We start from the raw sequence: 14252 nt of genomic DNA, 5'->3' as shown, positions 1-14252 counted from the left end.
AAATTTTCTATGATTTTCCCTTCATTTCGCTATGTATTCGCACAAGTCCTATTCTTATTTTTACTTCCTTCATCCACAGAACGTGGCCTAGCCGTCTCAACCTTTCTATCGTTATAGCCTTAGAAAGCTGGATTGAAGCACATTTTTCGTACAGCCTACTGTTTGAAATACGGTCAGTCATCCGGGTACCCAGAACAATCCGCAGGCAATTTCTCTGGAAGACATCTAGTAAATTTTCATCTGCTTTTCGGAGCATATACGCTTCGGAGCCACATTTGACCACTGTCATCACTGTAGCTTCCAATATTCTAATCTTGGTTTGCAGGCTTATCTTCCTATTCTTCCAAACTTTTTTTAACTGCGAAAAAACACCCTGAGCCTTAGCTATTCTACTTTTTACATCTTCGCTGCTCCCTCCGTTTTTACTAATAATACTACCGATACGTTCGATTATTTAATAGTAACCGTTAAGGAGTCAGTATATTTAACTTTTATATTTAAAACAGCGAATAATAGTATTTAAGATATTGCTCAGTCAGATTCTCGATGAAGCAACGGTGCCATTTCTTCGCATGCTTTATCAATAGTTGGAAACTTGAATTCAAATCCAAATTCCAATGCTTTTTCAGGTACAACTTTCTGCCCTTCCAGCATCATTATAGCCCTGTCAGGGCCAAAAATAGTATTTACAGCAAACTCGGGCAAGGGAACAAAAGCAGGCCGCCACATGGCCCTTCCAAAACATTTGGAAAACTCAGCATTGGTTATTATATGCGGAGCAACTCCATTAATAACACCAGACACTTTATCATTTTCAATGGCATGCGTAAAGAGATTAACACAATCTTGAACGTGAATCCAAGGAAAATATTGTCGGCCTGAGCCAATGGGACCTCCTCCGCCGAGGTAGAAAACGGGATAAAGTTGCTTTATCATGCCGCCTTGCCGGCCAAGGACAACACCTAAAAGAGAAAACAATGACTTATATTTGTAGCTCAGCTACAATGAAATTCAGCATCTTCTAGCTCATATTCTAATTTTCAAGCTATCGTTTGAGCCTTTCAGAGGCCAATCTGATTAAGTCCACTTTTTTGCCCTTTTTGGGCTTCGCGCTGAAGCCGTCAATTGTCTTCTAACTTTATGATAAAAAACAAGCTTTTTAAGCTGAAAGTAAAGTACCTTGCTCTTCACGCTCAAGTTATTAGCCCCTTTCAAAAAGGTTCCTATTCTAATTAAACGACCCTTGTGTTTCAGGAGCAGTTCTTAAAAAATTGGGACAAACAGTTAAACTTTAGGAGCCTTTTTAAGAAGTTTTTGGGACAAACGAATCCTTCCATCTTATATAATTGGAGTCAGCTTAATAAGTTGATTCTTTTGGTGTATCTATTGAATATAAAAATTCCGTATTTTAGAGTTTCGGTTACTATTGGGCCGAGACGCTCCTTCTTATAGTTTGTTACCACGAACTGTTTGAGACAATCACAAGGGTAATTCACAAAGATTAATACCAAAATTGGTAATTAGTGTATCTTTTGCAAAAAAAAAAGTATTTCATTATCCAGATGGCCCCACAGCTGACCTGAAATAACTACCATACTGCTGACATCAAACACCCCTTAGCTCTTACAATTTCTGGCTTGGAATAATCTCTAACATATGGAAGTGCAACTACCGACCCTGTTCTTAGGAAACTCCTCAACTGTTTAGTTGTGTAATTTGTACTGTATTTGTACTATAACATGGACCAAATCGTTAATATAAAGGATCACGGAAGGCTAAAATGTCCATAAAACCACACCACAACCCATCACGGCAGTAAATGTGAAAGGTTTGACATGTAGAGAGAATGAATCGAGTGAGAGATGTTCATGGGCAACCCCCTAGAATTTCATGACTTAGCGCCACTTTTACATATTTTTCGAGGTAGAAAAAAAGTTTATGAGACGGTATGGGGTATGTAAATAAATGGGTACATTGACAAAAGGGGAGTGAGATATAACTATTTAGTGACAAATGTAGCTGTTGTAGAGATGGAGGTGAAAGGGTGGATATAAAGTGAGGGAGGCGATGATAAAACCCGTGGCGCCAATGGAAACTGGATGCAGGGATTGTGTATTTACAACAATCCATGACACTACTTAAAAGTAATAAGACATAATGTTATTGTGAACACAAATTAAATTATAGCGATTTAAAAAGAAATTAAAAGTCACAGCTTTTCAATAAATAAAACGTAAAGAATGATATTTAGCTTCCAAAGGAGGTGAAAATAACTCTTGTAAAAAGTAACAATCTATATGAACACCACAATGAATAATAAAGTAAAACTTATATCAATCGCCCCCCCCTTAAAAGCTAGATTGTCATTTATACTTCACTGAAAACAAGACTTATTTTGATTTTTTTTAAACAAAGTCTCCCGGGAAAATAAAATGTTTTCTTTAGTTTACTGGACAATCCGTTTAGTTACATTGTTCTAATGCGACACTATATACTTCATTATCCATTTCTTTCAGATATATTGAAATCCGATAGCCGAATAAAACAGATCAAAGACCTTTGCAATAACTGTATCCTCCTTGTCAACACCCCCCCCCCACAATTTAAGAATAAACACAGAATTCACTGCCATATCCACGTCATAACTTAGAGCAATTTTTCAAGACAGAGGGGGGGGGGATTGCTCAAAACCATGACAGATTGGCTCTTTTAGAATTTGCATTCCCTGGCACTTTAGCCCTCTTTGGGCCAAAAATGTAGATTTGTGACACAAAATGGCAAAGAACACCACTTTGCAACAACACAGCACTCGTACGGGATTCTGATTATTGGATAATTTTCTGGGCTTGGTTTGTTTTGATGGGCGTTTTCGGGCTGAAAAACCTCTTCCTAGCTAATTTATCTACTATGGGCTGCCTCCCCGTAGTAGCATAATATTTGTAGGCATGAATATATAATGAGTCGGAGGTAATAGGCTTGGGACTGTCTGTGCAGGATTTCGACTCTTGTTGATAGAAGAGCATCGCCAAGTGCTGAAAACCATGTTGTGACCAAGATGGGCCCAGGATTGCACAAAGCCTCCAACTTACTGGAGGTCCCAGGGACTTCTTGCTGTCCGGTTCTAAGCCGGCTTAAGCGCTTCGGTGTAGACTTGAGAAGATATGTTGGTCCCCATCCTGCACTGGTATCCGGGATCACTGCTTTTCTTGAGGCCAAAATAATTTCAAAGATTTAAAGAACATGAAAATTGGAACTTGGAATGTTACGACGTTAAAAAATGACTATCGCATCGACATTCTGACTGACGAATTCAGACGGTTTGAACTGGATTTATTAGGAGTTTCAGAAACTCATATCCAAGGGGTAGGAAGCATGAAATTAGGTGACATAGAATTTGTTTACTCAGGAAGGAAGGATGGGGTACATAGACAGGGAGTAGGGCTCATGATGAATAAGGAAGCTGCTAAGTCTTGTTTAGGCTGGGAAGGTATTAATAATAGAATACTAATTGCTCATTTTATGACTAAAAAGTTTAGGGTATCAGTTATAGTAGTATATGCCCCCATTGAACCAACTGATGGAGATACTAGTGACTCAGATGAATTTTACTTACACTTACAGGAGCAAATAGACAGGGTACCAGGTAGAAATATGGTGTTTTTGCTAGGAGATTTTAATGCCCAGGTTGGTAGAAATAGGGATAGATGGTATCCTAGCCTAGGTAATTTTGGTGTAGGAAAAGAAAACAGTAATGGCTATAGGCTTTTGCAATTTTGTAGGTATAACAACCTAGTTATAACCAATACGGTGTTTGGTCACAAAATGGCCCATAAGTTGACATGGTATTCACGTGATGGTAAGACAGCAAACCTTATTGATTATGTTATTGTAAACAGAAGACTAGCAGGATCAATACAAGATACTAGGGTGTATAGGAGTGCCGTTATTGATGTTAAAAGTAAAGATCACCATCTAGTAGTGTCTAAGGTTAATTTAAAGCTGAAATTTCGGAAGAGTAACTCCCTCCCGGGAAGTTATGATGTTGGTAGACTTCAGGATGAAAATTTGAGAAAAAAATTCCAGGAACAGTTGAGTACTAAACTTGAGGGTTTAAAATTTGACAATGTGGAAGATGGATGGAATAATTTCAGAAAAACAATTTGTGAAGTTGCTGATGGTGTCCTAGGGAAGAGTGCTAAGACAGCAACTAGGAATATTAGTGAAAAAGCTTTAGGTTTAATAGAGAGTAGAAGGGGTTTGTATAAGAATTATCTGAGCGATAGGTCGTATGAAAACAAAAGGAATGTAAAGAAAGTGGAGAAAGCATTAAAATATGAACTAAGGAGATGTGAAATGGAGGCGATGGATAAAATTGCTGAGGATCTGGAAGATGCGGCTAGACGGCATAATAGTAAAATATTATACTGGCATGTTAATAAATTGAAAGGGAGTAGCCGATCCGGACTAGTCCCAGTTAAAGATAGAAATGCGGTCACAATTAGTGATAAGGAAAAAGTTAAAGAAAGATGGGTGGAACATTTTGAGAATGTGCTAAACCGAGATACAGTTGCAGGAAAAGATATAGATGAAAACGAAAAAGTTTGCGATACCTTGGATGTGAAGGAAGATTTGTTTAGTGAGGAAGAATTAGCGACAGTACTAGAAGGATTAAAAAATAATAAGGCCCCAGGTGCTGATAGTATGATTAATGAGTTTCTTAAATATGGTGGCTCTGAGGTTAGGAATAAGCTACTGAAGATGAACATGATTTTTGAAAAAGGGGAAGTACCCAATGATTTTAGGAAAACTTTAATTAAACCACTGTATAAGAAAGGTGACAAGAGTGAATGTCGGAATTATCGAGGCATTAGTCTGGTCTCTGTAGGTAGCAAATTACTGAGTAATATGATACTTTTTAGACTGAGACATGCTGTAGACAAAGTTTTAAGGGAAGAACAATGCGGTTTTAGAAAAGGTAGAGGATGTGTCGACCATGTTTTCACTCTTAGGTTAATAATTGAGAAGTCCCTTCGTTGTCAAACACCTTTGGTCCTTAGTTTTATCGATTATGAGCAAGCTTTCGATTCTGTTGATAGAACAGCGTTAACAAAGGTCTTATCGTTATATGGTATACCAGAAAAATACATTAAAGTGATTTGCGCTATGTACGAGAATAATACTGCTGCGGTTAAGGTAGGAAATGAGGTTAGCAACTGGTTTTGTATTAAATCAGGAGTTAAGCAGGGTTGTGTTCTATCCCCCTTTATATGGATCATTTTGATGGACTTCGTATAAGGAGCACAGGAAAGGCAATTGGAGACCATGGAATCAAATGGGGAGGAAGAACGCTCCTGGACTTAGATTATGCTGATGATTTAAGCATATTAGATGAAAGTGTGAGCAAAATGAATGAATTTTTAGAGGTTTTACGAGTTCAGGGTGCTAAAATAGGCTTGAAAATTAATGTTAAGAAGACTAAGTCACTAAGGTTAGGAATAAGTGAAGATGAACAGGTGACCTTAGGTAACGAAAAGATTGATCAGGTTGGGAGCTTCAGTTACCTTGGTAGTATTATTAGTAAAGATGGTGGGAGCAGTGAAGATGTTAAAAGTAGAATAGCTAAAGCTCAGGGTGTTTTTTCACAGTTAAAAAAAGTTTGGAAGAATAGAAAGATAAGCCTACAAACCAAGATTAGAATATTGGAAGCTACAGTGATGACAGTGGTCAAATATGGCTCTGAAGCATGGACACTCCGAAAAGCAGATGAAAATTTACTAGATGTTTTCCAGAGAAATTGCCTACGGATTGTTCTGGGTACCCGGCTGACTGACCGTATTTCAAACAGTAGGTTGTACGAAAAGTGTGGTTCAATCTCGCTTTCTGGGGTTATAATGAAAGAAAGGTTGAGATGGCTAGGCCACGTTCTACGGATGAAGGATGACAGATTACCGAAGATTGTCCTTTTTGGCCAACCGTCTGGGGCTACACGGAAAGCAGGTCGTCCTTGTCTGGGTTGGGAGGATGTCATAAATAAGGATTTAAAGGAAATGGGAACTTCCTGGGAGGGTGTAAAGAGGGAGGCTTTAAATAGATTAGGTTGGAGGAGGAGCGTGCGTAGCTGTGTTGGCCTCAGGCGGCTTGGTGCTGCAGTGAGTTATTAGTAGTAGTAGTAGTATTAATTGCATATTCGATCTGTCGAAAGTTCAGGGGAGATGCAGCGTACATAAGCGCTGCATCAAATCGTATTGTACTGTGACAAGACCCAACATACCTCCAGAGTGTTTAAGAAACTCTTTCATGATTTTTGTTTCGTTTTTTGACAGACACAATTATAGGTCCTTACTTTCTTCAAGGGCTTCCAAATTAGCACGCGAAAGAAATAGCCTTCATTAAGGAAATGACCTCTCATGATCTGTATCTATACTGTCAAAAGCTTCTAGAGAAACCAGGTTGCAAGACATTCCCAGACAAGACATGTTTATTCCAGCAAAGGATCTGTATAGATAGATAGATCTGTATCTATACTGTCAAAAGCTTCTAGAGAAACCAGGTTGCAAGACATTCCCAGACAAGACATGTTTATTCCAGCAAAGGATCTGTATAGATAGATAGATCTGTATCTATACTGTCAAAAGCTTCTAGAGAAACCAGGTTGAAGACATTCCCAGACAAGACATGTTTATTCCAGCAAAGGACACAATAACTTCAAGTTGACAGAGTGATACGATTTTTGACCACAGGGAAACAAATAATTAGAGAGAAAATTTGTGTTATAATCAGGCATAATTCGACTTATCGTTCTTTTTACTGGTTTATATTTTCATATAGGCACCAATCAGGTTTTGAGTTGGCAGGGTTATTGGCTTCTCTTTCTAGAATTCGCGGAATAATTTAATTGGCTTACGAAAATGTCTCAGACGTAAACGAATGAACTTCCAACACCCCTCTTATCAAGAAACTATAGGAAAGTGTTGTCCGATAAGACTCCAACCAAATACTATAAATATATTTGACAGTAATAAGAACCGCTGTGAAATTACCGTTATTTTTATTGAGGAAACTGATGCTGCATCAAGTCTACTTTGCGACATACAAATAGACTATACACAAACGAAACGTACTAAAACAGTCTGCAAAGGATGAATGAAATTTATCAATTACCAATAGGGGGTAGCAGCACAAACTATTGATGCTTATACAGATTTCTCACTTCAATACCTTTACAAACCTCAAAAGCCCTCTGATCAGATGATTTGGCTTCTTAAAGGTTTGACAATATCTAATCATACTGAGCGGGAGGAGCGTTATCCAATCCAAGTGAGGGCGTAGCGGTATCCAATCCAATGACATTGCACGACTTTGCGTGGGCGGGCTAGTTTTGTTAGATAGAAAATGTAATTGAGGAACATTTTCACCCATATATTTTGCTAGTAGTGAAATATCTGATGAAAGCTAATAGATAATCTGTAGTAGCAGTTTATACTTTACATACTTCTGCAATTTTTTGGCTAAAAAAGACAGGATTCTCAAAGAAAAAAATGGACAGCTTTGAATGGAATGTGAAATTCCTACTTTTATCAGTCCAGGGTCAAAGACTGTCAAAACGTCCAAGATTCTGCGGTAGGATTTCTTATATTGCAGAACATAATTACTAAATAATGTCATCATTTTACAAGAGCCCAAATTACTATGTAAGGATTTACAATGGGAATATGGTAGCAAGAATTTTACTTGGCACATGAGATAGTAGTTTAAAGTGCAATAAGGAACATTTTTAGGCCCCAAAATATAATTTTCTGTGAAGTGGCCTTTACAACAGATCTTGAGTTGGGATTTTCAATAGGAAAACTTTTGAATATCACCACAGGTCAGAGAAACCACGTTTTTTGGGGAGTTTCAAGTTGTAATGTTTCGTAATATTTTTTTTTTTTTTTTTTTTGTAAAATAAATTAAAATTTTACAGCACACTTACTGTCAGAAAACGCTCAAAAGGACAGCGTTGAGAATTATAATACACATATACAATATAATATCAAATAGTTCGTGGTAAGGAACTGTAAGTAACGAGCGAAGTGGCTCAATAGTAACCAAAACTCTAAAAACAGAGTTTTGATAACAATACATAGATCAAAAGAATCGAAATTTTATGCTAATTCAAAATATGTTAAAATTCATTAAGTTTTATGTTACCTATAAAAATTATGAGCTTGAGAATATTTACCGAATTTAAAAAAAGGAGAGGAACATCCCGAAACGCCAATAGATCTTAATGAAAACCACACCATCAGATTCAGCATAACATTAGAATTCTAGTTTCAAGCTCCTGTATATAAAAATGTGGAATTTAGTTTTTTTTTGCTCGAAGAAATATCATGGATACGAGTCTTTTTCTTCCCCAGGGATGATCGTAACGAACCAGTGACCCTTAAAGATCGGAAGACGGAGATCAAAAGTTCTAGTGCCCATTCTAAGTGAACAAAAAATTGGAGGCACCAACACCCTCTTTTTCCCCAGTCATCTGATCGAAAATTTTGAGATAGGTATTTTGATCAGCATGGTTTGGAAGATCCAATATCTATGCCTTTGGGAATAATATGGCCCCCCTCGCTCCTCAGATTCCCCCAGGGAAAGTGCTATAAGTTTCAAAATTACACACTGTTTACGCATAACAATTGTTATTTGGAAGCAAAGACAGTTTTTGGTGTGTGAGGGGGGGAGGGGGATTTTCCACGGTGAGATTTTTGCGTGTGGAGGGACATTTCCTTGGATGTGCTTTCGAAAAAAAATTTACAATGGGGGTATTTACCAGAATTCCTATATGAAATTCTTTTGATTTGTCTTACATTGTCTTTGTCGAGTAGCATGTGAAGATTTTCCAGGGAAAATTTCAGTGGGGTTGGAATTATCTAGAGGATTTTCCATGGGAGGGGGGATCTAAAGTTTGACTTTTTGTCTCAATTTTTTTGAGAATGACTCCTAAAACAAAAGGGACGTTTAATTAAAATAAGAAGCTCTTTTAAAAGTTCTAAAATATTTTACTGTGAAGAGCGAAGTATTAAGGAGGGGGCAATCATCTCATATATATAATAATTTCTCGTAGTTTTAAGGTTTAATGTTTTCCCTTATTTTCAGGTGAAAAAATGTTTTTTTTTTTTTTTAATCTTACAAAGATCCAGAAATCTGTATCAGAGAAGTTTCCTGGGAATTGGCCGGGGCACTCAACAATGCTCCAAGGAATATGGAAGGGTTCAAGTCACGCTAAAGGATATTTTAAGGCCCCAAAATACATTCATCTATGGGATGAATCCTTAAAACGAAGCTTGTGTGTGTGCGGGGGGGGGGGAATATAATGACTTTTAAATCTCACGACGATTAGACTTTCCTTGTTTTGGCTTTTCAATTGCCAAATTTCGTACTGTTTTTTATTTTTATCTTACAATAGAATAGAATCATAAGATTTTAAACTATATACACTACAAAATAAAGTTAAAAATGACAGCGCCGCAAAACGCTAAAGACACTGCGGTAGGATTTTCCATCACATAGCACATATTTACTAAATAATGTCATCATCCTACAAGGACCCAAATATTTTATAAAATCGTCAAGTCACATTCTGACGTATTCTCACCATAGTGTCAACATGTTCAGTCTATTTGTGTGTGTGAACCTTAACAAGTTTTAACGCTTGACGGCTGGACTACAGTTTTCACAGTTTAGGCATGCGCAACCAAGTCATAAAAGTAAACACGAATTGAATATGAATTGAATGATATTTACAGAAGCCAAGTGGTTCAGTTTTAGGTAATGAAAACGCCACATATAGAAGAACAAGAAGCTAATTAGAATCTCAAAATAGACAAAGAGATGCTCACTTGGGACTGTTTGATACTTTGGTTCTGTTTTGCGTAGGCGTCAGCCGCAGGAAACTTGAAGGCAGTTTTAACATCGCTCTCTACTTTTACTTGAAAAAAAAAAAAAAAACGCTGATTCTTTTAAATTTAAATTCTATCCATTTACCATATTACCATAATCTAAATACAAGGAGAGCCCCCCTCCCTTTCCACCTTTTTGTAAGCAAGTATATGATCCCCGTTTCAAGACACGAGTTACCAGAAAGAGCCAACGGAAAATTTTAGCGAACCAAATGATAAAAATAATCAAAAAATAATACCTTATGAACATAAATAGACTTACAGAAAAAGCACCACACAACGCACTACAATTTTCAATGCTCTCCTTGCTCTCAATGCTCTTTGACTGCACATTAGAAATATTTCTGCAATGATTGGGCTCGATTCTGTCCTAACCGTCCGCATTAAATGCTTAGTTTAAATATTGTATTCCAAAGGAGGGGATGTTAGACATCAATTCCCCACTTCCCAGCAATCAAAAGGACCTATCACCAAAAGTGAGAAATTTGGCCCTAAAAAGCCACCTTTCGTGGATTCAGGCACCCACTCCCCCACAAAGAAAATCCAATGAGCCTCCGTCCTCCTCAAATAGCTGTTTACAGCAATGCAATAATGTAAAGCGGTTAATGAAATTTAATATACTGCTACTAACAACTCACCGCAGCGCCAAGCCGCCTGAGGCCAAAACAGCTACGCACGCTTCTTCTCCGTCCCAATCTATTCAAAGCTTTGCTCTTTACACCCTCCCGGAAAGTTCCCACTTCCTTCAAATCTTTCTTTATGAAATGCTCCCAACCCAGAAGGGGTCGACCTGCTTTCAGTTTACCCCTAGACGGTTGGCCAAGAAAAGGACAATCTTCAACATATCTGTCATCTTTCATCCGCAGAACGTGCCCTAGCCATTTCAACCTTCTTTCATTATAGCCCTGAAAAGCGGGATGGAACCACATTTTTCGTACAGCCTACTGTTTGAAATACGGTCAGTCAGCCGGGTACCTGGAGCAATCTGTAGGCAATTTCTCTGGAAAACATCTAGCAAATCTTCATCCGCTTTTCAGAGCACCTGTGCTTCAGAGCCATATTTGACCACTGTCATCACTGTAGCTTCCAATATTCTAATCTTGCTTTGTAGACTTATCTACCTATTCTTCCAAACTTTTTTTTAACTGTGAAAAAAAAAACACCCTAAGCGTTGGCTATTCTACTTTTAACATATTCACTGCTCCCACCGTATTTACTAAAAATACTACCAAGGTAAGTGAAGCTACCCACCTTATCAATGTTTTCTTTACCCAACGCCACCTTTTCATCTTCACTTATTCCTAGCCTTGGCGACTTAGTATTCTTAACATTAATTTTAAAACCTATTCTAGAACCCTGAACTCCTAAAAGCTCTAAAAGTTCATTTTGCTCACACTTTCATCTAGGATGCTTAATTCATCAGCATAATCTAAGTCCAGGAGATATTGCCCTCCCCATTTGATTCCATGGTCTCCCATTGCCTTTCCTTTGCTGCTTAAGACAAAGTCCAACAAAATGATCCATATAAAGGGGGATAGAAGACAACCCTGCTTAGCTCCTGCTTTAACACAAAACCAGCTGCTAACCTCATTTCCTACCTTAACCGCAGCAGTCTTATTCTCGTACATACCACTGATCACTAATGTATTTGATTGGTATACCATATAAAAACAGAATACAAAAACAACACACAAAAACAGAATTCAGTGCTTTGCTACGGTAAGACCTTAAACTAATAGGCTTGTAAACAACCTGTCAAAAATTCTAAACCGATGGACAATCTCAGCATTCTGGCCTTGATCGGGACATTTTTTTTTTGCGGTAAACAATGGCGGAAATTGACACTTCTCTTTCACGTCACGATCTCTTTCTTTATCTACAAAGGGCACTAGAACTTGTATTTTACGCTTGAATGAGTCCTCCTCTGATACTCTACGACCGAAAACTTAAACATGATCATCCCTGGGGAAAAAAACAAACAAATAAACATTCATCCACAACCAAATTTCTCGGAAAAAATACAAATTTTCTGTTTTTGCATGTACAAGCTTGAAACCTACGCAATAGGATTCTTGGATATGCTGAACATGGCGGTGGAATTTCCATCGATATCATATCTCTTTTAGGCTGTGCTCCCCCTTTTCCTTAAATTAAGAAATTTTTTTTCAGACTCGTAACTTTATATGAGCAATTCTAAATAAAGAACTTATATATTTGTAATGATCGTAAAAGGAGAGCCTTTTAATACATTTATTTCAGGAGTCTTACACATTTATACATTTATTTTGCTAAAACAAACAGAGAAAAAAATCTCAAGATGAAGGAAACAAAATCGGGACTACGGCGAGTAGAAGGAAAAGACAAACTAAAACGTCGCGGATGTTTCGCCTGTGTAAAACAAGGCACCTTCAACGCTATAAACAAAGATAACATCTAAAATAATTTAAAACTCAATATTAAGTAAAATCTAAAACCAAGAAATAAAAAAATATATGGAATTAATGCTGCTTTGATTGAGCACCAGAGAAGCTAAACAGAGGTACTTCAATGAGAACTCTGGGCCGCTTCATCAGGCCAGGATTTACCAGCAGACCCGGCCAAGGTTTGCACAATGACAGGGGGCGCAATAAATTATCACTGAGTGATTTTTTTCTTAACAAAACTGGACTGAAGTGATTTATCGTCAAAGTGGCAGGTGCACTCCGCCGTCACACTGCCAATTCACAAAAAGTGATTTGAAAACGGCACAGGAATTTCTTGGCACTTACAAACTGCCAGATGTCTCCCAAGAATGGCAGCTGAGAGTCCGGTATCACCTCTCTCTTTTATTATTAAAATGGCTTAAAACCCTATTAGAAACGGCTGAAAATTGAATAAAACAAGATGTAAAGTGGGGAACGAGTAACAAAGAACTGACAAGTCAGAAGCTCAGTTCAAATGAGCAAAGCGGTGGCGAAGATGGTCATCGGTCTGACACACACCTTGGGGATCTAGTAAGTTCAAACGCCAACTGAACTTGTAATAGGTCATGGGTTCGAATCCCATTGGTGATATAATCTTTCTTATTTTAATAATACAAGTACGAATCTAAAGCCACTACACTTGAATCAAAACTCCTGCGCTGGAAAACTCCCTTGAAGTTTACGAAAAATGTAGCTTGTTTTCCCAAGACCTTATGGCAACTTAATTTTGGACGTCCTATTGATCCTCTTCCCTCTTACGAAATGATATTTAGATTGCATTCTTGATACCCGACCTTTGTTCACCTAGCGACACATCTAACCCTTTTAAGTCCCTCTTTCACTAAGTTTGATGCAAAAAGGGTTCATTTTGCTGTCTACTATTCTTCCCAAAAAAACCAGCTAGCGAGATGGGCACAAACACATGTATTTATTTCAACGGTAGTCTCTTGGTGAAAGGGGGTAGGCCAAAAAGTCTAAATAATAAGAAACAGAGAAAATGCACAAAAAACATGCGAAAAGTCAGAAGACTTTGATGGTGAGATCCGGGTCACCAAATCTCCCCTGCGTGAGTGCCAAAAACTGTCAGAAAAGAACATCAATATGAGGCAAATATCGATATTATATCGGTATCACGATATATCGGTATCGATATATCGGCAAATATCGGTATCACGCAACACTATAAGACACTCCTCTTCAACTATTCTGACATTCCCTAAGCCGTGGAGGGTGGACGGATGAGGAGGTGGTAGGCTGCCATCGGAAGTTCCCATTACACATCCTTATTAATGCCCTAGCCCTAGGAATAATTAGTGCCCAAAAAATTTTTCTAGGGACAAGAAAGTACAATTAAAAAAAACTGATCGTTTTGCCACTCAGCTTAACTTCTTTTAAGGGAAAGCGAGTCTATTGGGTATATTTTAGGGGAGGGCTTTTAGACCCAAATTACGGTTTGTGATGTACCATGGACGGATAACGGTTAAAAGAATTTTAGAAGAAGCCTTCTTGTTCGGCTTAGTCCCTATCATGTCTCTTCCTAGCATTGGGGAATAAATACTTGAAGCTCCTTCAGACGAATTTATTACCTCTCACAATTTTTGAACTCCAAATAGGTTTGGTCCTGAAAAATTGTGAGTCGGTTTCACAAGTCCAGCATAGATAAACAGACTCACCAGATCTTATGATCACGTTTCGAACTCCAGACTCAGGAGGCAATTGAGCGGCACTTTCCCAATCTTTTGCCAGTTCTGCAATAAAATTACCAGAGCCTCCACTTGATGCCTCAGTATACACCGTAGTTTCTGAAGGTGGATAGAAACCTAAAAACAAATTGTTTGCTTTCGTTAAATCCACA

At 37.9% G+C, this 14252-nt stretch overlaps 1 protein-coding gene across 1 annotated transcript in view; it reads right to left on the bottom strand.

Moving 5' to 3' along the window:
• Nucleotides 1-450: 450 nt before the first annotated feature.
• LOC136031484 (epimerase family protein SDR39U1-like) overlaps nt 451-14252 on the bottom strand; it is a 37621-nt gene continuing 23819 nt past the window's right edge. Inside the window, exons 4-5 of the mRNA XM_065711121.1 lie at nt 14071-14217; nt 451-962 (exon numbers count right to left, since the gene is read on the bottom strand). Coding sequence (XP_065567193.1) covers nt 532-962; nt 14071-14217 — 578 coding nt within the window. The 3' untranslated portion in view covers nt 451-531. The remainder of the gene's footprint in view (nt 963-14070; nt 14218-14252) is intronic.

The sequence above is a fragment of the Artemia franciscana genome, chromosome 9 (genome assembly GCF_032884065.1).
Source record: "Artemia franciscana chromosome 9, ASM3288406v1, whole genome shotgun sequence".
Classification (NCBI taxonomy): Eukaryota; Metazoa; Arthropoda; class Branchiopoda; order Anostraca; family Artemiidae; genus Artemia; species Artemia franciscana.
Note: the sequence above shows the minus strand (reverse complement) of the source record. Positions and strands in the feature narration are given on the sequence as shown.